This window comes from Clupea harengus, chromosome 26 (genome assembly GCF_900700415.2).
Source record: "Clupea harengus chromosome 26, Ch_v2.0.2, whole genome shotgun sequence".
In the NCBI taxonomy this organism is placed as follows: domain Eukaryota; kingdom Metazoa; phylum Chordata; class Actinopteri; order Clupeiformes; family Clupeidae; genus Clupea; species Clupea harengus.
This window is the reverse complement of record NC_045177.1, coordinates 9,014,580-9,034,505: the sequence shown is the minus strand read 5'-3', so window position 1 is coordinate 9,034,505 and position 19,926 is coordinate 9,014,580. Positions and strand designations below refer to the sequence as shown.

The following is a 19,926-nucleotide window of genomic DNA, read 5'->3' as shown; positions in this document are numbered from 1 at the left end:
TCTGCGCGTGCGCATTTATCAGGTTGAATGCTGTTCGTGTTGAATTGTGACTGGACCACGGCGCATAGTACCTGGAAGTGAATGAGACCTTCAGTTTTGTTACAGGTTTTGAGTTGTTTTCACAATAACGGCAGAAGTTTGTAAAAATCCAGCAATATGAAACGTTACATGATTTCTAGATCAATTCTAAACTCATGACGAACTTTCGCATACATAACACAATACAAGAAATCAGTATATTTACCCGTTTAAAATGCTATCGTTAATATAGGAGAGATAGCCCAAATCTGTTATCCCATAGTATGGGGCATTAGGCACACAGCCACCAATATGAGATTCGTTTGGGTTACGACCAAACACATCGATATTGTTTATCGATGTATTTGTAAACTGTGATACGGGACATTACATGATTTATGTTGTAGGTTATATAATAGGCAGATGTGGCCTATAATGCAGCATTTCGTAGCGTGGTAAAATCATTTCCTGTAAACTATGAACGCATAGATAACAATGCCTACGTCTTTTTATACCATGCGATTCACTGGCTCCGAACCGACAGTTTACCAGGAAAGAAAACACATTTAAAGAAGAACTCATCAGCACACTCTCGGTTTTTCAGATGTGTTTACACAGATGCAGACCTATTTGTCCTCAACATGTGTGATGTGTCCTTAGCTCTATTACATTCAGCTGCATCTCCCTTATCACAACTAATAGAAAATATGTGTCTGTAACGAATGATTTGTCGTCTTTGTTTCCATGTTCCTGGTCCAGGAACCAAATGCATACACCAAAAAGATAATAAAACTAAAATACAAAGGATGTAATGGAATATCAGAAGCACTGTCTTTCTTATTGTTCAGATTAACATTTTTGACAACAGAAATTACATTTATAGCTATGGCTGAAATAAATATATACCTGAAATAAATATGTGTTTATTTGCAGCAAAGTGTCTCGTTTTAAACCATCAGTAAGTATGTACAGTCAGGGTGGTGCATTTCTAAGTTTGTTTTGCACTGTCAATGGCCACAAACACAAACATAGTTTCCCCCTCTGTCAACATAACGGTCACACCACATAAGTGAGAGTCAGCAACAAGTGCACAAGCAGACAAGCTTACAGCAGATGAAATGGTAATCTGACTGCAAACAGGCCCTGCTGGTGTCACACTCCCCAGACAGGGCCTGTACAGCTTGTGAGCCATCAGTGGCCGGCACCGGTCTTGGCCACGTCAGCCCTTACCTCACCAGCCCTTATCAAATATGAGGAAGACAAGTGGCTTTGTTTCCTGCTTTGATTTCCTGCTCCCTCTGGCATCTCGTTACACCAGCTCTCTTTGCACCAGTGTCGGGTGACCAGGAAAGATCGGTGTCAATCACATAGACTGTATGGTTGTTCAGGTTTGGCAAGAAGGGGCACTTCTCTCTAATCTACTAGTGTGAGTCAGCAAAGACAAATGGGAGTGTGTTTGAGGTCATTCGATTGTGCCAAGGCATTCTGTACTATTGCCCTCCTCGTGGCTTAAATTTTGATACTTTGATACGTCAGTATTATAACCCAACAAGAGAGGGATTGAATATCAAAGACTGCATTTTTGATAATACAGAACCACCATGCTTGTTAGAGAGAGATGCTGCATACATTGCAATTGAGATGACATATAATGTCTGATCTGTGAAAAGGATTTGGAGAGGATGAACAATCTTTAATATGAAATCACGTTAACAATGTCACAACAAAGGAGAATTATGTCCGACATCTCTCTGCAATATGTAACAGAGTGTCCCATTCGGTAAACAGTTTTAAGATTAATCACTTACATTGCCACATGAAACAGTTTACTTTTGTTAAGCATATTCCAATCAATTAAACAGAGGGAACAATTAACAGAAGCTGAGCCAACCTCTGAAACAAAGCATTGAGCACAAAGAGATTGTCAGCTGGAATTGAGCAGGTTTGATTTAGCAGAGAGTGAGACATCCTGTGCCTCTAAACTAAATTAGACTTCAAATTGGTTTCTAATCAGTTCCTTGTTATCAAGACAGAGAGGATGGAGAATGACGCATATCTCTACTAATTCAAAGAAGGGGTGAGGGGGAGCAGTTGCCATGCCAACCCATCTACCCTGCTCACTACTTCACCTTGAGGTCATTGTGCACAGGAAATTACAATTAAGTGCAGGCCTCGCTTGTGACATGGTGTGCTGCTACGATGCATCTGCCACATCACATTTTGATGAGCATAATAGGAATGTTGGACAGCAAATAAGTCTCTCTCTGTCCCTGAGGACAAAAACTGGACTAATGTAGATTCTAATAGAGCACTACCTGTCTGGCTGACGCATTTAGCAACGCAGAGAGAAATAGAGGTATCATTCTGTGCCCAAAGGAACAGTTGTCAGAAAAGTACCCTATAAGGTACGGAAATGGTGATCATTGTAGACTGTTCATTTTAAAAGGTACCAAATGTATTTTGTTAAAATATGTACTAATTGTTAGCTTTTTAAATACATTAAGGTACATAATTGTAAATGTTTTTGTCTCATAAAGGTGCAAAATGGCAACGCGCTCCAGCTGTACATCATTAGGTACCACTTTTGCACCTTTCCAATGGGTACATTTTTGCACCAGGACATAAAGGTACATCTTTGTCACTAGGGGACCCTAAATGTTCTTTTTGGATACAGACAAGAAGGGACAGAAATGCACCTATTGTAAAGGCACAGTACTTGTACCCTGATAGATTACAGCAGGAGCGACAAAGCACTTCCTCTACTCTAATTTCTTAGTGTGAATGACAGCGAATGTGAGATGCCTCAACTGACTGCTAATTTTAGCAAAGATCTTGCAAAAAGTGAGGACATATCAATTATGGTTGGTAGTAGATCCATACTGTCACTTCTGAGATTTAATAACAAAACATGTGTAACACTAAGATTCTGACTCCATGTGGACACAACTTACACATAATTGAAGAAATGGATGTGTAGAGTTGAACTACTGTTGGATGATACATGTGGTTCACTTTTGTTGTTCCCAAATAATACATTTCCACTTGAATACATCTGTCTACTCAGCAGTTCCATTCTAACCCACCTGTTTGGGCCTCAATGTAGCCGCACCTCCAGTCCAGACTAAGTTAACCCCCTCTAGTGGAGATATGCAACACGACATGTATGTGTGAGTATGTGGGATGAAGCGTACTAGACAGACAGACAGGCATTGAGGGAAGAGTTAAAAAAATATGTCAAAAGATGCATGGCTGTCTGATGGATACTACGAGAGGTCTGGATTGGTCCATAGTGGAGGAGGGAGGGGGGGGGGGGGGGCGGGGGGGGAGACTACGAGAGGTCTGGATTGGTCCATAGTGGAGGGGGGGGGGGGTGAGCATGAGCATGTCAGTTTCACGGATGACAAATTCCTTTTGGTGTAGTCTTGAGAAATTGTCATCTTGCTTGTAAGTTTATAAAAGCAGATGACCGGGTGCTCTACTTCTGAGATGATAGATAGAGCACTGAAATAGATGTGGGGGGGGGGGGGGGGGGGGGGGGTATGGAGCTAAATTCAGCACGGGCTATGAATGACTGACCAGATGACCCACTGAATTGGCTCGATGACAAAACTAACCCAAGACAGGATTATAAATAGTCAGTGGACTCTTCGAAGTTACTAGAAAGCTAAACATGATGACTGGTGCCAAAGCATGACTTGCATGGTTGCATGTAACAATATGTACAAAATACATACATACCATCCAATTTCTCCTGCTTGATAACACAGTAATGGATACAACTGAAATTTTCAGAATTTATGGCATAGAATCATCATGTCTACAACGACAAAAGTACAGCCCAAAGCTTGATACTTCTCAGCACTTTGTTTTCACATAATCCTAACTCTAGTTTTATGTAGTTTAGTTGTAGTTTATGTGCAATTACTTTTTGTTTCTCAGTGTACTACATGGTGCTTAAAGGCATACACTATAGCCAGGGATGTGTAATAGAAAGCATGGCCCACCATTGAAGGACTGAGGTAGGGTATTGTTACAAAATGTTACAAATGATTCTGTGGTAAGTGCGCAATGCAACTGTCTGTTAGGCCTTGATGCAATGTGCCACAATATTGACAGGGAAATTGTTGAGTATCAGCATCATCCACTGGGTGGCAGACTTCAGGCAGCCTGATCACGGTAGTCATGGGAGACAGTTCCTGATAAGGAGAAACTCCCTCTAGTGGAAATAAGTAAAAATGCAGTTCCATCGAATTTTTACATATGAGACTAGAGACGGTGATAATGGAAATCTTCTTTATCACTCTCCCTTGATAGGTCACTGGTGTTATGCTTATCTACCAAACTGTAAACAGCTGTACAGTATAAAATAACATGGCTAAAACAGGATGAAGTTTTATCTGTGTATTTGTAAGATAAAGTTGGGATAATGTGGGATTTCATATTCCACCCTCTCCACGATTCTAATGACAACACTCTTCAGCCATAAAGGCATTCCCTTGATTTCTCTGTATGCTGTGTGATGTCTGTTAAACTGGGAAATCTGTCCCATAGCCTGCCTGCAGCTGTCATACAGACTGTGTCATCATCACCCCTCTTGACAGTGGCATTTCCTGGGCAGGAAGTAATGTCATCATCAAGTACATCAAGATGGCTGGTGGAAGATCCAGAATGGGCAGGTTTTAATGACACCGAGACGATAGGCTGCTTTACCTCAGTAATGTGCCAAGTCAAAGTAGGGTTGGGTTTGGTGTATCAGTGGGTGTGGTGGGCACAGGCCTGTGGCCTATTAAGGGTTATCTGTCGGTCCCGAGGGCAATGGAGCGGAAATCTGTGTTTTTCTATGATCTTCCCCTTCTTCCTGACTAACAGTTTCCCCTCACAGTGCCCATTCTGGACATCAGAGAGAGACTATCTTTATTCAGTGCGATGTGTGTTGCTACCAGTTTAGACTCTGTGCCACCCTTGTGGGTACGCTCTAAAAAGAGGGCTTTGGGCAGGCAGCCAGAGGGCATTGGAGATTTGGGAGGCGAGGTTAAAAAAAGCCCCGAAAGATTGAGATTTGACATAATACATGTGAGATAAAGGAGTCACCTTATTTTGTTCAGTGACAGTTTACTGAAGTGCCACACAGAGTCAGGTCCTCAGTCTCAGTAAGGAAACATTGATTTTACTGGAAAAAGACATTTACAACACAAACTGCCATCATTAAATTAAATTGGGAAGTAATGGTATCTAGTACCTACAGACGAATAAACTAAAACGTGACATTTCATAACAGATCTGGCAGGCACAGAATGAGAATTTATAAATGATTAAAAATACATAAACACAAAATATGTAAGAATTTATAAAGATCGATAAAAGCAAGAATGGTGCTTCATAGCACACAGTTTGTGATAGATTGTGAAAAGGACACCTTGATAATGGTAAAAAACACATCTTGATACTCCTTAATGATCAAGGTTTTGTGACATACTTAAAAAAGTCTAGCCCATATTTCCGTAAAAAAAATGTACAATGATTTTTTTTTAAATTCCAAGTAGAGCAGTTTTCACAGAAGAGCTTTCCAAGGCAAGAGGCAGAAGGGGCCAGTTGTGGTGTGATGCTATCAGTCTCAGTCCAGGCAGCATCAGTCTACCGGCTCAGGAAGGTCATGATTTAGCTCAGCATACTCCACTGTACCCTGTTACACACACGCAGACACAGACGGACAGACAGACAGACAGACACACACACACACACACACACACACAAAGACAGACAGACAGACAGACAGACAGACAGACAGACAGACAGATATTCATAAACACACAGACACAAAATGATAATTTATATCAGACTGTTGTGATATACTGCAAAGCTCCTCTGTGTAGTGGATACAGCTACTCTCTCTGGTCATACACATTGAATGGAATGGAAACGGGAGGGAATGTCACTCGCTACGTTACACGTTACATCCATGACTAATGTTTTTGTTGTTACCAATGAGAGTCCAAACCAGTGACCTCATGATAAACAAAAAAACATGACAAAGGAGCCCTCACCAGATCCTGTGCAAACTCATTTCCACCTGGCTGCCTCACATAGTATTCATGATTCAACTTCCCACAAGAAGAATCAGTCATATCCTGAGCTTTTGTATTAAAGTTCCCTCCCTGTCAAAACAAAGCATCAAGCTGAGCAAATCTGGCCATTTTCAATAAATCAGGTACTATGCGTTGGCTCCACAGGGGGAAGGCAACACTTTGAAGCTGTCCAGCACCCCTGTTGAGTTTGACGGCTCGCTAAAATTCATAATGAGAGAGATGAGTGGGCTATACTTATGCGACTGCTTATTTAAAATGCATACACACACTCTGTGTGCAAGAGTATGATAACGGCATGTGTGTGTGTGTGAGTCCTGGCGGACTACTAGATCCTAGTGCCCGAGAGAAGAGGAAGCCACAACCCTGTTTCTCTTTGTTCACCCTACGGAAACTCTGAGTGTCGCTTCCCACCCTACTCATGGCAAGATCAGCACACTCTACTCTTAAATAGCCTGCTTTAGCCCCTGTGTGTGTGTGTGTGTGTGTGTGTGTGTGTGTGTGTGTGTGTGTGTGAGAGTGTGTGTGTGTGAGTGTGTGTGTGAGAGTGTGTGTGTGAGAGTGTGTGTGTGTGTGTGTGTGTGTGTGTGTGTGTGTGTGTGTGTGTGTGTGTGTGTGTGTGTGTGTGTGTGTGTGTGTGTGTGTGTGTGTGTGTGTGTGTGTGTGTGTGTGTGTGTGTGTGTGTGTGAGAGAGAGAGAGAGAGAGAGAGAGAGAGAGAGAGAGAGAGAGAGAGAGAGAGAGAGAGAGGAGAGAGAGAGAGAGAGAGGGAGATGGCGAGAGAGAGAGAGGTGTGAAAGTATGTGCAAATGGTTGCAAGTGGTTGTGTTTGTCAGTTTTTTGTGTGTGTTTGCATGTTTGGGGGAATGTCACCCCACCCTCGCTGGTCAATACCAGTTTTGAGTATGCAGGCACCAACAAGAGAGATGCATCATATCCTGCATATGTCACGTTTAAAACCGGCATTTCATCAGCCAAAGTGGACACTACTTCTTTCACAAACCTACTACATTTACCAAACTACATCTCCAGTCGGCCATTAAATAAACACAGCAGTCATCCAGAGATGAGTTAAGAGTGGCCACAGGATGAAGTCTAGATGCCACGGCAGGTCAAAAGCTCTTTCAAAGGCATAAATTAGCAGTCTACACACACAGTATTTCACAGCTGTTTGACATGCGGGTGTTTAGCTGAGGAGGCTCAGCTACTAACAGATTTCCTGTAAAGTGTCCAAGGTCAGGGGAAAGGAAAGAGAGAGGTGAGAGGAGCTGGGGAAAGAAGTGGAAAAAAGAGAAGGATACAGTTAAGGAGAGAGAGAGAGAGAGAGAGAGAGAGAGAGAGAGAGAGCGAGAGAGAGACGGAGAAGCCAAGATCTACTTACGTTATCTACATGCTCAGAGGGGTCTGGAAAAAAAAAACCATGAAAAGCACTTGACTTGACTTATCACTTGCTCCATGTGTGACAACAACTTAGATGTGAGTAGGTGGAGGGAGGACTTGCTTATGTGGACACGGTGCAGTACCCAACACTGAACTCTGTGTAGAACACAACTTACACGTTCACTGAATTAGTTCAACATATTGTGAACAGTACAACACCTTTTAGGCGTGGATAAAGAAACATGTGTGTGTGTGTGTGTGTGTGTGTGTGTGTGTGTGTGTGCGTGTGTGTGTGTGTGTGTGTGCTTATGTAGGTGTTTGTGTGTGAACGGATCCTCCAACCTAAGCTTTCAGTGGTCATCACACTAACCACTGAGCTCTTCTCAGTGTGAGACACACCCTCAGCACATTGAGAGAAGAAAATGACCACTGAAGCCTCATTTTACAGCAAGAGCTGATTAGTTGTCCTTCCTTGAACTGGGCAGGCATATTGTTTAACAGCCTAGAATTGAGCCAGAGATAAGGATTAATCACATTAATGTTCCACTCTCAAGATAAGACCATTCAGGCTGCCACTCAGAAAGGCCACAGTATCTGGCATATTGTTGTTTAAAATTCATAGAATGGCAGTACTTCTACTGGTTGCCCTTGGAGATAGTGGAGTTGTAATAACATGAGATATCCTGTAAACATGAACAGGAAGCAGACAGTACAAGTGAAGTTTTGGAACTTTGAAACCGAGGAAAGTTTTTTTGAAAATATTTGATGAGGCCAATTTCATTTAAGGGTTATCATAACCATGGTAGGACACAGGGTAGAACAGGGCTTGAGGTAGCTACTAAAATGAGTAGTATGTAAGGCCTGTCCCTCTCTCTTGGTGTGTATGAGTGTGTGTGTGTATCTTTGTGTGTGTGTGTGTGTGTGTGTGTATCTTTGTGTGTGTGTGTGTGTGTGTGTGTGTGTGTGTGTGTGTGTGTGTGTGTGTGTCTGTCATGCTTGCTGCACTTACCTAGCGGAGCTGTTTGGAGCTCACTGTACACGGTGTCGGTACCCTTCTTTAAAGGAACTGCACGTGGAAACACACACAAACAAGACTGTTAGAAACAGCGCACATAAAAATCAAACACCTGTCCCCCAGGAATTGACCAATGCATGCGGTCACCATTATGCTCTATATTGTACATTGGTGATTTTTGGTGATATTAAACCAACATTAGACCAAGATTTGACAAAGTCAGAGAGGAGCAATTAGCTCCACCCTTCCTGTTTATGAACTAGGAGATGGTTCTATGAAAAAAAAAAAAAACCTTGTGCCCTCCCTCCCGAGCCCCACTTATCCTAACACTCTTGTCTCAATTAGGAGTAATTACACCACACCCAGGAAAGCCTCATTCTCTTATCAGGATCCAAAAATGTTAGGAAAACTCCAACTGTATTCTCCCTGTCTCACAGAGAGACTTATACCAGTGCAGCTGAGGAGGGAGACATGACAGAGACATAAACGAAGGAGTGAAAAGCCAACGAAAAAAGGGCGGGAGGCTGAGAAAGGAGAGCGAAAACGGCGCGGGAAAGAGTTACTAGAATCTTCCACATTCATTTGTGTGTGTCCATATCAGAACTTTCCCCTTGCTGTGTACCTGCAGTGAGTGTGCGAGTCCTCACCTCTGGCTGGATCTAGAGGCTGTGGATGGACCACCTCGGTGTACTCCACGTCAGGACCGTTGTGCGAGGGGGCCCTGCTCCGGTCACTGCTGCTGTCTGCAGGAGGAACAGGGAACATTGAGAATGGATCTGGGAGGAGCTTGTATCCGGTTTCCCACCAGGATCATTTGAATGGTTGCCATGGTAATGTAGTTACCTGAGCTTGACTGCCTGTCAGTCCAGACGCTCGGTACGATGTCCACACCCACTGGAAGACACAGGGACAGGGACAAAACATAAGGGGGTGGGAGACCTTCAGGTTGAGAGACAGAGTGGGGGTAGGGCAAGAGAGAGAGAGAGAGAGAAAGAGAGAGCGAGAGCGAGAGCGAGAGAGAGACGAGGAGAGAGAGCTGCAACCAACCCTACTGGATTAAGTGACCAGAACAATATCACCAAACAGGAAGTGACTGTTTTTAATTCAGCTGTATTGTTTCTCCTTAATTGTAATCAGTCGATTTCCTTAGCCTGCTGCTTGTATTTGGCCTGAAACACATGCCTTTGTCTACAGAAACATACATGCACACGCACAGACAAACACACACACACACACACACACACACACGTGCATAAACAACATCTTGAGGCCAAATAGGAAATCCTACATAGAAAGTATTGTTTCAGCAGAGCTAGGCTTACTTCACATCTCAAAATGGCTGCGAAGAATATGGACAATTTGAAATCATTTAAATCTTATTATTTATAGGGTAAGAAATAAAGGTTCTTATTCATTTTTACTCTATTCTGTAAAATATGAGGATTAACACACAAAGTAGACAGTAGACACATTTCCAAAATAAACACCAACCTTTTAATTCTAAAAGTACTTCATCAAACCAAGCAAAATATATACATACCCCTGCTTGTAATTGTATCTACAGTGAGCAGTGCAAAAAATATCTTTTTCTTTTCAATCACTAATTAAATACAGAGGAATCAAATAATCAGACAAATGGTGAAGCAATCAATTGAGTGAAGGTCACTCCTAATGTAGCATAGAACACAACAGGACAGATGCAGTGCAGACGAACACACACTTGGGAACACATGGAGTATGACATGACATGACATGACAATGGCAAAGTTCAGGACACTCAGGACAGGCACACAAAGGGACTATTAGGACTATTAGGACACACCTGGCATCCTGAGGTCAGAGTTCATGTTCGAGAGCCTGGTGTGTAAAAGGCCAAAACTTCAACAAAAAAGCGTGCAATAAATAACATCTACGTTGTTGTGACTAAAGATCGATACACTATGATGAAAAACTGGGCTAAATGTGAGGAGAGGTGGGGGGGGGGGGGGGGGGGGGGGGGATCCATTGTGAGAAAAGTGAGGAATACTTTATATTTAGTCTTTTATCTTGCTTGACATTTACGCTTCTCTGGGCAGATTTTCTTCCGCTTCTTTGAACATCCACATTTTTTCGAAGTTGACCTGAGCGTACAGGGAGACGTTTGACCTTTGTTCTTTTTCAAATATCTGTCTAGGGGCACCGAAGTATCTGCGCAGGGCTCTATCCTACACTGCTCCTGGGAGCCTGTAGCTGCTCCCGTCACAGCCGTTGGCAGGGAGTGACGCCACACTATTTCATGTCCCATTGGCTGCATTCCCCTCCATCGCGTCCAAGTGTGATACTGCGTCTGGAATCAGATGGTTGGGGGAGGGGGGGGGGGGTGGGGTCCCATCACATGGCGGCTCATGTCAAGGCAATGACTCACCACTGTTAATTAAGTACCCCATACTAGGCTACTTGGCACGGGTAGTATAACTCAATATATCCTGAGGGCACTAAGAATAGCAGCAGCCTACAAAACTACACGAGGCTCTCAGGAGAAATGTGTGTCGCTCTCTTTCAAAACAAATACATGTAGACTCATAGTGAACAATTCTGGGAACCTGTGCTAATGCTCAGACCGAGACAGACACTGAAACATACATACACATACAGGACAAACATAGGGCCGTTTACTGAAACACAGACATAACATGGCAGCCTCAAACACAAACAGAAACCTAAATGAAAACACAAGCAAACAGCAGGATGAAACATGCACACGGCGGCAAAAAGGTCTGCATTCCGGCTGAGGCCTAACATTACTTAAATACAGGAAGTATACAGGAGGAGGGTCGGGCTGAGACAATGAGGTTTTGTTCTTCTACCAGGAAAATTAGTGGAAAAGAGGTCATTGCAGAGGTTAAAATAGACAGCAATGACAACCGGCAAAGGTGCGTGCGGTCAATCCTTTGAATTCACCCAGCATAGACATGATGGGTTACGGCGCACACACAGCCACCTACATATTTCTACTTTTCAACCTCTATTGTCTCATTAGCATCAACCGTTGAATGCCCATGAGGGGGAGAAAAAACAGCATAGGATTAGTTCTGCAAAGTACAGAGGTAATGATGACGAGGTCTGGGTCATTTGATGGCATGGCAAGATCAGACGAGCCCATGGGTTAAAGTGGATGAGACACGGACATGCTAATGATTCATTAAAGTGTGTTGACGGTGAGGGTAACGGGATTGAAACAGGCGGAGAGTAAAAGATTGAGGCGGGGCTCTACCTTTGTTTAAAAACGGCGTGTCAAGGCCCATATTCACTGCGAGAGAGTCATCTGATTTAGGGCTCGCAGGCTTTCTGGGGAATGGTGGAGATAGTCATGGTTGGCACTCCAGACAACATGGGAGAGACCCAGAGGTTTGGGTCGGCTTGGCAACAGGCTACTCGCTACAGCTAACCTGATCATAACTGAACTAGATCAAACACAAACTTCAGTAATCTAGAATGATCCACATTAGAGAGGCTACAGCTGCATTACAGGCTTAAAGGAAATTCACCCATGGATGATATTCAGTACTACCACCACAATGCCTATCATATCTTCACCCCCGGATGATATTCAGTACTACCACCAATAATGCCTATCATATCTCATTGATACCCAAGGCTTAAATGCTCCAAACTGATCAGAGAAAAGCAAGTATGCAAGCCAACTCACACTGACAGTTCAGTAGCCGCCTCTCTTTTACCTGCAGCAGAAAGAAAAGATCAGAGAGGGGGGGGGGGGGGGTTTGTTTTTGTTTTTCATAGGCTGAGTTGCGTGGACGCTTGTTGTGAGGCTGGTGGACTGTAGGTCTTTCTACCTCTCTTGGCTCTGCAGCGGACGATGAAGACGAGGATCAGGGCGATGACGACCAGGAGGAAGATGGCACCAATCAACACTTTCTTCCAGGAGGCCAACTTCACTGCAATAGAGTGGGGAGACACATGGATACGGATCATTAGAGAGAGGTTTTATTTGGATGTGGGATTAAAAATGACAGATTGGGGGGTTCAAAAAAAGATGGGGGATTAAAAGCAAACAAGCAGATAACAGGCAAATTTAAGTTTCCACCCACAAATGGTTAAACGTTGGTTGGCTTTTCATTCAGTACTCTGAGACCTGTTCACTAGGCAATCTTTTACATTCTATAGCTACCATCACCAACGTCACTTCAGATCCTAGGTTAAGGTTAAGATGTTAGTTTGTGGAAAACTTTGCCCTACACCTAGTTGTAAAAAACTGTGCCAAATGCTGTCTGAAACCTATAAGCCAACCAACGTTTAACCATTTGTGGGTGGAAACTTAAATTTGCCTGTTATCTGCTTGTTTGCTTTTAATCCCCCATCTCTTTTTTAACCCCCCAATCTGTCATTTTTAATCCATGTTTGGCTTTTTATCCATGTGCCATGATGTATCATATCCAACCGTGGATGGTGACCGGATCACTCTTCACATTGTTGGCAGGGTTGACGGCCTCGCAGAAGTATTCCCCACTGTCCATTCTCTCCATCCACTGGATGGTGTGATAGCTAGAGTTGGCATTGACCGTGCTGGTGTGGAGGTGGGCTTTGCTACTGGAGGAATCCCAATACCACTTGAAGGTGATGGGCGGCGTCCCGCTGGGAACGTTACAGATGAGGATGAGCTCAGAGCCCTCTTCAACGTTGTCTGGGACAGGCAGGGTTGTCAGCAGGGGTTTACCCAGAGGCTCTAGGGTGGAAAATGGATACTAATAAGGTAAGTTACACAGGAACAGAGTACAAAGTGAGCGTCCTTAGAGGCACCATGCCAAAACCCCTGTTGCTATTACCCAACACTAATATCTGGAAGAGGTCTTGAGTAACAAAATGACGTACCAGCTTTAAACTAAACGGAAAAGCTATTATTCAAATCATTTTGATCTTTATAAGAGATCATTACAAATGTCTACTTGAAACAGATAGAAAATGTAGTTAATAATCAGAACCTGTACTCTAAAGGTTTGGTTTTGGGACAGGATGAGGAGGTCGGTGTTTGAAGAGGAGGTGGTTTTTGAAGAGGATGCCCTCACCTACAACAAAGGCCTTCAGAGGTTGGCTGCTAACGTGGACACGGGGGGAGTTCTGAGCACGGCACAGGAACTTGTGGATGTGTTCCTTCCTGGAGATGCTGGTGGCGAAGAGAGCCTCCTCCCGTGGGTGATGCACGGTTTTCTCGTAGACGACCTTATCATCTTCGAACAGTGTGTACTTGATGGGAAGGGTGCCGTTGGACTTGCACTGGATTTGAAATGGGCGATCCAGAATGACTTTATCCTTGACACTAATTTCAGGCTTGGAGGCAAGCACTGCACAAAAGACAAGAGCACTATCAGTTTGCAGAAATTAGTTTGTCATGACATTCAAAATGCTTTATAAAATCCATAGTGTGGGACATATATAATTACAACACATTACACATCCAAAAAACCCAGTAGCTATCTTATCTCATTTCAGTCAGTCTGTGGCACTACACCACATGTTTCATGCAAACAATATATAAATGTATATTTTTATTGTAACAAAGATCACAACCTGAGCACAACATAACATTGGTCCTGTGTCAAGGTTCCAGATATCGATGCACTTTCCTTCTCTAAGCTATGTTTTCAGTGTATTACATGTAACAACAGAAAAAACACAGCCGTGCAAAGTAAAGAACTATGATAGGTGGAAGAAACCTTTAGATCTGATGACGATCACTGGGCTTTCCTTCGAGATGAGCTTTGCCTCTGCCAGGCAGGTGTAATTTCCATCGGCTGAAGGGCCTGCTCGGGCAGTCATTTGGCCATTTTCGTTGTTTATTGATCGACGATTGCCGTCTTTAAAAATGGAGTACTTTATTTCTTTCCTAATGCTCTCTAAGGAGACGTTGGTGCTTTGGCAGGAAAGACGGATAAAATCGCCTTCAAACGCTTCTGGTGGAGAACTGGTCAGCGTGGGCCTCGAGAAAAGCTCTGTTGGAATAGATGACGTGGATTTAAATGATCAGACTACAGACAAAACAAAGATTATCAGTAGGGCATGTCAATCTCCTTCCAATATCTGAAACACAAAAGATAAGTGTTCTTAACACAGCATCTAACAGACATAATGACAGTCGGGGGCCTCAACGGGCTCTCGGTTTGTGCTTGATGAAATACAGCTCTAAATTAATTTAGATTATTAAATCAAATATGTAGCACATGTTACGGATGTATGGAGATTTTACATTCTAATCTGAAATACATTCTCCAGAATGTACGGAAGATTGGCCATATCGATCTCAATAAAAATATCGTTGTACCGTCATGAAATCTAAGGGAGCTAAACGCTTTTTTTTTTTTACAGGCTAAAAATCACAAAGGCTATCCTGATTAACAATGTAATAGTCAGTTCGAATGTATGTGGTAGGGCATTTTCAAACAGTTCTGCCAAGCTACAATTATGTTTCTATGACATTATTTGTGTGGAACAGCAGAAGAACCACTACAGTTTATTCCTTGTAAAACTGCCCAGAACCCACACCTGTATTGCCATCTTCTTACATTTTAATCTAGTCTGACACATTCAGTTAAGAGAAAGGGCTCAATAAAGCTATTGGTCGGCTTTAATCAAACCTGTCATTTATTAACTTCGGCCTGGTGCTGCCCACTTAGTGCCTTTGATCACGCCTTTACCACTCACTTTACACTTGTGCAACAGTGTGCAAGCACTGTCGTTTCTGCCAGCCCTTTCTCCCCTCAAAACAGGAGCCTTAATCTTTCAACTTATTTACCTCAGACACACACCCTGATCTTAACCCTGATCTTAAACTTCAAGGCATCTCAGAGACAACCTGAATCCCAACTCTTCTTCTGAAGTCTCACCTTTGACTGTCAACATCTTCTTGTCTATCTTGAAAACACCATTGATCTCCACTTTGCACATGTACTCTCCAGAGTGGCCTGTTCCTGCTGTTTGTCCATAATCAGTCTTGCCTTTCCCAGTGGAAAGAATATTCGAACCCTTGATTAAAAGGACACTCTCCGACTTATTCGGGGAGTTCACCATGCAGGAGACACTGAAGTTGTCTGCCTCGATGATTGTCATGGAGGGGGAGATGGTCAGCAAAACAGAAATGTCTATCTCTACAATGAAAGAAAGATAGAGGTTGGCTGCAGGATATGTCATTTCATAGTCATTTAAACACAGAAAAGTCACAGCAAAGGCAGGTTTAGCATAATAATAGCATAGCATAATTTTTCTTTTCGACAACAGAAATTTCAGCTTTAAATATGCGACGTCAAAGATGAAAGAAATGAAGGTCAACTGAGTCCAGTCAACCTCTTACCTCTGACAACGACTATGGCTTGCCTACTGATGGCCGATGGAACGGATTCACTGAACAGTCTAATGGTGTAATCGCAGGTCAGATTGTTGGGGCCGCTGTGTTTGAGCCGCAGTTGTACGCTGTATTCTTCAGATGAGGACTCATTATTGCGAACCTCTTTGTTGTCCACGTAGAAGAAAAAGATAAACGAGCCTCTCTCTCCTGGGGCAGCGCATGTGACCGTTACTTCATCACCCTCTTGGATACTGCTCCTGTCCACACGAATAACTGCTTTATGAGTTCCTTAATGGGAAAAGCAGATCACGTATTAATAGGTATCCTCGAGAAGCATGTATCACAAGGTTGACCACATGAAAATGGCAGGCACAGAGACGTGGATGATCGATTGACAATTTGTATTTGAGCAGGTTTGTCTTTCTGCAAATCATTACTCACTGGTATATGTTGGCAATGTTAAACTACTTAAATCAGGAAATTGATTTACAGTTGTTACATACACATCACACACAAATGTACTGTTCCTTAAAGGCGCAATATGTAGTTTGTTACTGTCAAAACCCCCAAATGCTTTGAGATATACAACAATGATGCATACACAGGTAGGATGTACACAGAAAACACAGCTGAACAGATCGATATTATGCTATGCTATGCTTGGCCTAGAAAGAAAAAGGTACATATAACACCTTTAATTGGTTTAACCCAAAGCCTAGAGAAGCAAACAGAGAATCTAACCTGTCACTTTCAGTTTCTCCCTCTCGCTGGATCGGCTCTTTCCCTCGATGGACAGGAAGCACTGGTAGGACCCCGAGTCAGACACCCTAGCCGCTTCGATAGGGTAGTCATAGGTGTTTGAAGTGCTGAGGGTCCTGTGCAGTTCTTTGTTGTCCTTCTTGATGCTGAATGCATATTGCGGCGAGCTAAAGCCTGAGCTTCTGCTAACACTGGCATGGCATTTAATTGTCACATTTGTGTCCCTCTGAACATTAGGACTGGGATGAAACGAGAGGCGGAGGTCATCGATACTGACATCTAAATGAATAAGAGACATAATGCACTCATTATTACACAAAATACATTTTTGACCACAGAGCAAAACATATTCTATTTTTGTGCTCTGCAAAGATTTACATTATTTACACAATTTCAATGATCAGTTATTTTAGTTAAGAGAAAAAGCAGCTCAGAGCAAAAAAACCTAATTTCTAATCAGATGTAAAGATCAGGCATGGCAGCATAAAGCGGCCATATAGACAGAGTTCCTTATGACTCCCCGTTCTCTCATCAGATCGTTTCAACGAACTCCCACCCCACTACCTCTAAATACCGTCCGGAGAGAAAAAGGGGGCCAATTGGCAGAGGAAGGAAATGCACTTTGCTAAACAAAAACACGGAGCCTCTCTGGAGAGCGGCCCTATTTCAGAGTCCAGGTCCCCACCCTTAACCACTCCACACTGGGGGCACCAGACACCAGATAACCGGGTTCCCCGCGCCACTCAGACATTCAACCAGTCCTGGAAGAGTCCCACATGGGCGAACCCTCCAGAAAGAGTCCAGAGGCTGATGGAGTCAAACAGGAATCGTTGAGTCCTTGCTCCCAAACTCCCACACGTACAGGGGGAATCTAGGAAAAAGCACCCCTTGCTTCCAGTGTTGTCCAGGGCACACAGAGCATTGGAGTCCTGAATAATATAAGATATATATCTATATATATATAATATATACTATATATATAATATATACTAATTCTATATAATATAAGGCCCAGGCACAGGAGTCGAGGCGGAGGGGTCAGGGTTGACTGACGTTGCACCGTTGCTGCCGGGCTGACTCATTGCTCGGGCCACATGCCGACTTTTTTCCGAAGCTGAAGGCGGCGTGTGATGATGGGGATGGAAGCGTTCCCAAAAGCTGCGGGTGCCAAAGCTTTTCCACCACCTCATCCTAACAGAGATTAAGGCCTGCAGGACCACAACACTGACTATCTTTTGTACCAGCTGCTAGAACACGAGAAACCCTGAACCCAAATGGCTTTCAAATGGCTATTTTCCAGGAGGAATCTGGACAGACTGATAAAGACTGAAGCTCATTACTGCTGACTAATTAACAGAAATAATTATTTTACTCTCTATTTGTACAACTGAGTCATGATCAAAATCTGTGAGGATTAGAAATGGTCTTTATCATCTGCCAATTGGTGATAAACTATCGAATGAAATAGGTACTTACCGGCTTTCACTCTTTGGCCTTGCAAGTGGAGGATCCGAAAAGTAGAACCGAAAACAGGACAAACAAGACATCATCATCACATGGGTGAAAGAACCACAAAACCTTCACTATCCACAATCAACCTAGACTCAAGAGCCAGTGTGTCAAAACAAAACAAAAAATAGTTTATCCTTACATGTGAAGAGGAGGAGGAGGAGGAGGCAGAGGAGGCAGCAGGTGCCAATCCTGTGAGAGGGCCGTTGGTGCTCGCACATGGCTGACTGCGGAGAGGTGACTGCCGAGGGAAACACGGAGGCTCTGAACTGAGCTGGGGGAACTCAACACTGGGCGGGACAGTCAACGAAAGCAAGAGAGAGACAGACTACAGAGAGAGAGAGAGAGAGAGAGAGAGAGAGAGAGAGAGAGAGAGAGAGAGAGCGAGAGAGGAAGGTGGTGGTAATGGGTCGTGAGGTGGGAGTGTTTGGTCTCTACCTCGGCGTGGTTATCACTGCACACAGCCTCGGCTTTCCCTAATACAGCAGGAAGTGACTGTTGTTTCCTCAGGAAGCACAAGCGAGCCAGGGCTCTTGGCTTCTCTTTGGAATGTTGTCCGACGGCGGTGTGGAGGCTGCTGGCTGTTCTCCAGCACTCAGCCTCTGACCTGGGCTACGATCAGCACAGGTAATTCTCAGGAAGGACGGAGAGGGGCTCCTTGGTTGTGAACACACGTGACCTTTGCCCAAAGGACTCTTCCTTTGTTTGATTCCCAAAGGACCAAAGAACTGAAGGAAACATCAGTTGAGATTTACACTTTCCCCTTACTCTCTCATGTTGCTACGGCGTGTTGGTCAAGATAAAAAGGGTTATACCACACGTTAAAAATGACGTTTGAGTGGGCATACATTTGCTGTTGCAGACTGTGATGTGGTGATCCCTGTACTGATCCTACCAAGTATTTCAGTTTCCAAATATTACAGAGTTCACTTGCAATGGGCATACAATATCTCTTATTGCTCTATATGGTAACTACTTGGTATGTGTCTGCAGGATAAATTGATAGATATAGAAAGATGGCAGTTGAACTTTATGTCCTACTCTATGGACTAAATCATTAGAATACACAACATATCACGTCACGTATATTTTGGTGCCAAGTGGCTGTTCATGATTCAGTTATAACAATGCAAATATCCATATGCCACACGCCATAAACTGAACAGAATCTTATTTAGAAACCTTTATGCTCAATTACACCCAAAATGTTCCCATTTTGTTGTGTTGCCTTATGCTAAAATCATTGAAATTATAATTATTTTTCCTCATCAAACTACACTCATTACCCCATATGGCAAACCATCACATTGACATCAGTTTTCAGACCCCTTGAAATTTAGCTCAGGTATATTCAATTGATTGGTTTTGAAAAAGGCACACACACCTGTCTATATAGAGCAATATCCTGCCTTTTAGAGCAAACACCAAGCCATGAGGTCAAATGAAGTGCCTGCAGAGCTCAGAGACAGGGTCGTGTTGAGGCACAGATCAGGGGGAAGGCTAATTCTGCTGCACTAAAGATTCCAAAAAAGCCCAGTGGCTACCATCATTCTTAAATGAAAGAAGTTTGGCACAACCAGGACTTCTGGCCAACAGGACAATGACCCTAAGCATAGACAATGCAGGAGTCACTCAGGAACAACCCTGTGAATGGCCTTGATCTTAGCATAAGGCTGCAACATTTAAAAAAAATGTGGAAAAGATGAAGGGGCCTGAATCCTTTCTGAATGCACGGTCTAGTGTTTATCGGGCGAACATCAAGGGATACAGGAGCTAATGGTAGGAGCACAACTTGCATGGACAATGATTTCCTTTGGCATGATCTTGA

The 19,926-nt window shown here is 43.4% G+C and overlaps 1 protein-coding gene across 5 annotated transcripts; it reads right to left on the bottom strand.

Annotated features, from left to right (window-relative positions):
- Nucleotides 1-5,169: 5,169 nt before the first annotated feature.
- pecam1b (platelet and endothelial cell adhesion molecule 1b) lies at nt 5,170-18,466 on the bottom strand. 5 transcript variants are annotated; one of them, XM_031564020.2, is made up of 16 exons: nt 18,241-18,466; nt 18,066-18,083; nt 16,572-16,868; nt 15,837-16,118; nt 15,373-15,633; nt 14,206-14,481; nt 13,558-13,833; nt 12,933-13,217; nt 12,328-12,429; nt 12,183-12,213; nt 11,748-11,821; nt 9,338-9,388; nt 9,117-9,237; nt 8,489-8,545; nt 7,481-7,503; nt 5,170-5,701 (listed from the first exon to the last, which is right to left on the bottom strand). In XM_031564020.2, exons 1-14 carry the CDS (start codon nt 18,317-18,319, stop codon nt 8,509-8,511), a joined length of 2,190 nt encoding a protein of 729 aa, XP_031419880.1. In that variant the 5' UTR covers nt 18,320-18,466; the 3' UTR covers nt 5,170-5,701; nt 7,481-7,503; nt 8,489-8,508. The 5 variants fall into 5 exon arrangements, 4 of the variants coding, with proteins under 4 accessions (XP_031419880.1, XP_031419879.1, XP_031419881.1 ...); XM_031564019.2 differs by having other exon boundaries at nt 9,142-9,237; XR_006151689.1 differs by lacking the exons at nt 5,170-5,701; nt 7,481-7,503; nt 8,489-8,545 and having other exon boundaries at nt 9,169-9,237; nt 11,748-11,817.
- Between the last annotated feature and the right edge of the window lie 1,460 nt (nt 18,467-19,926).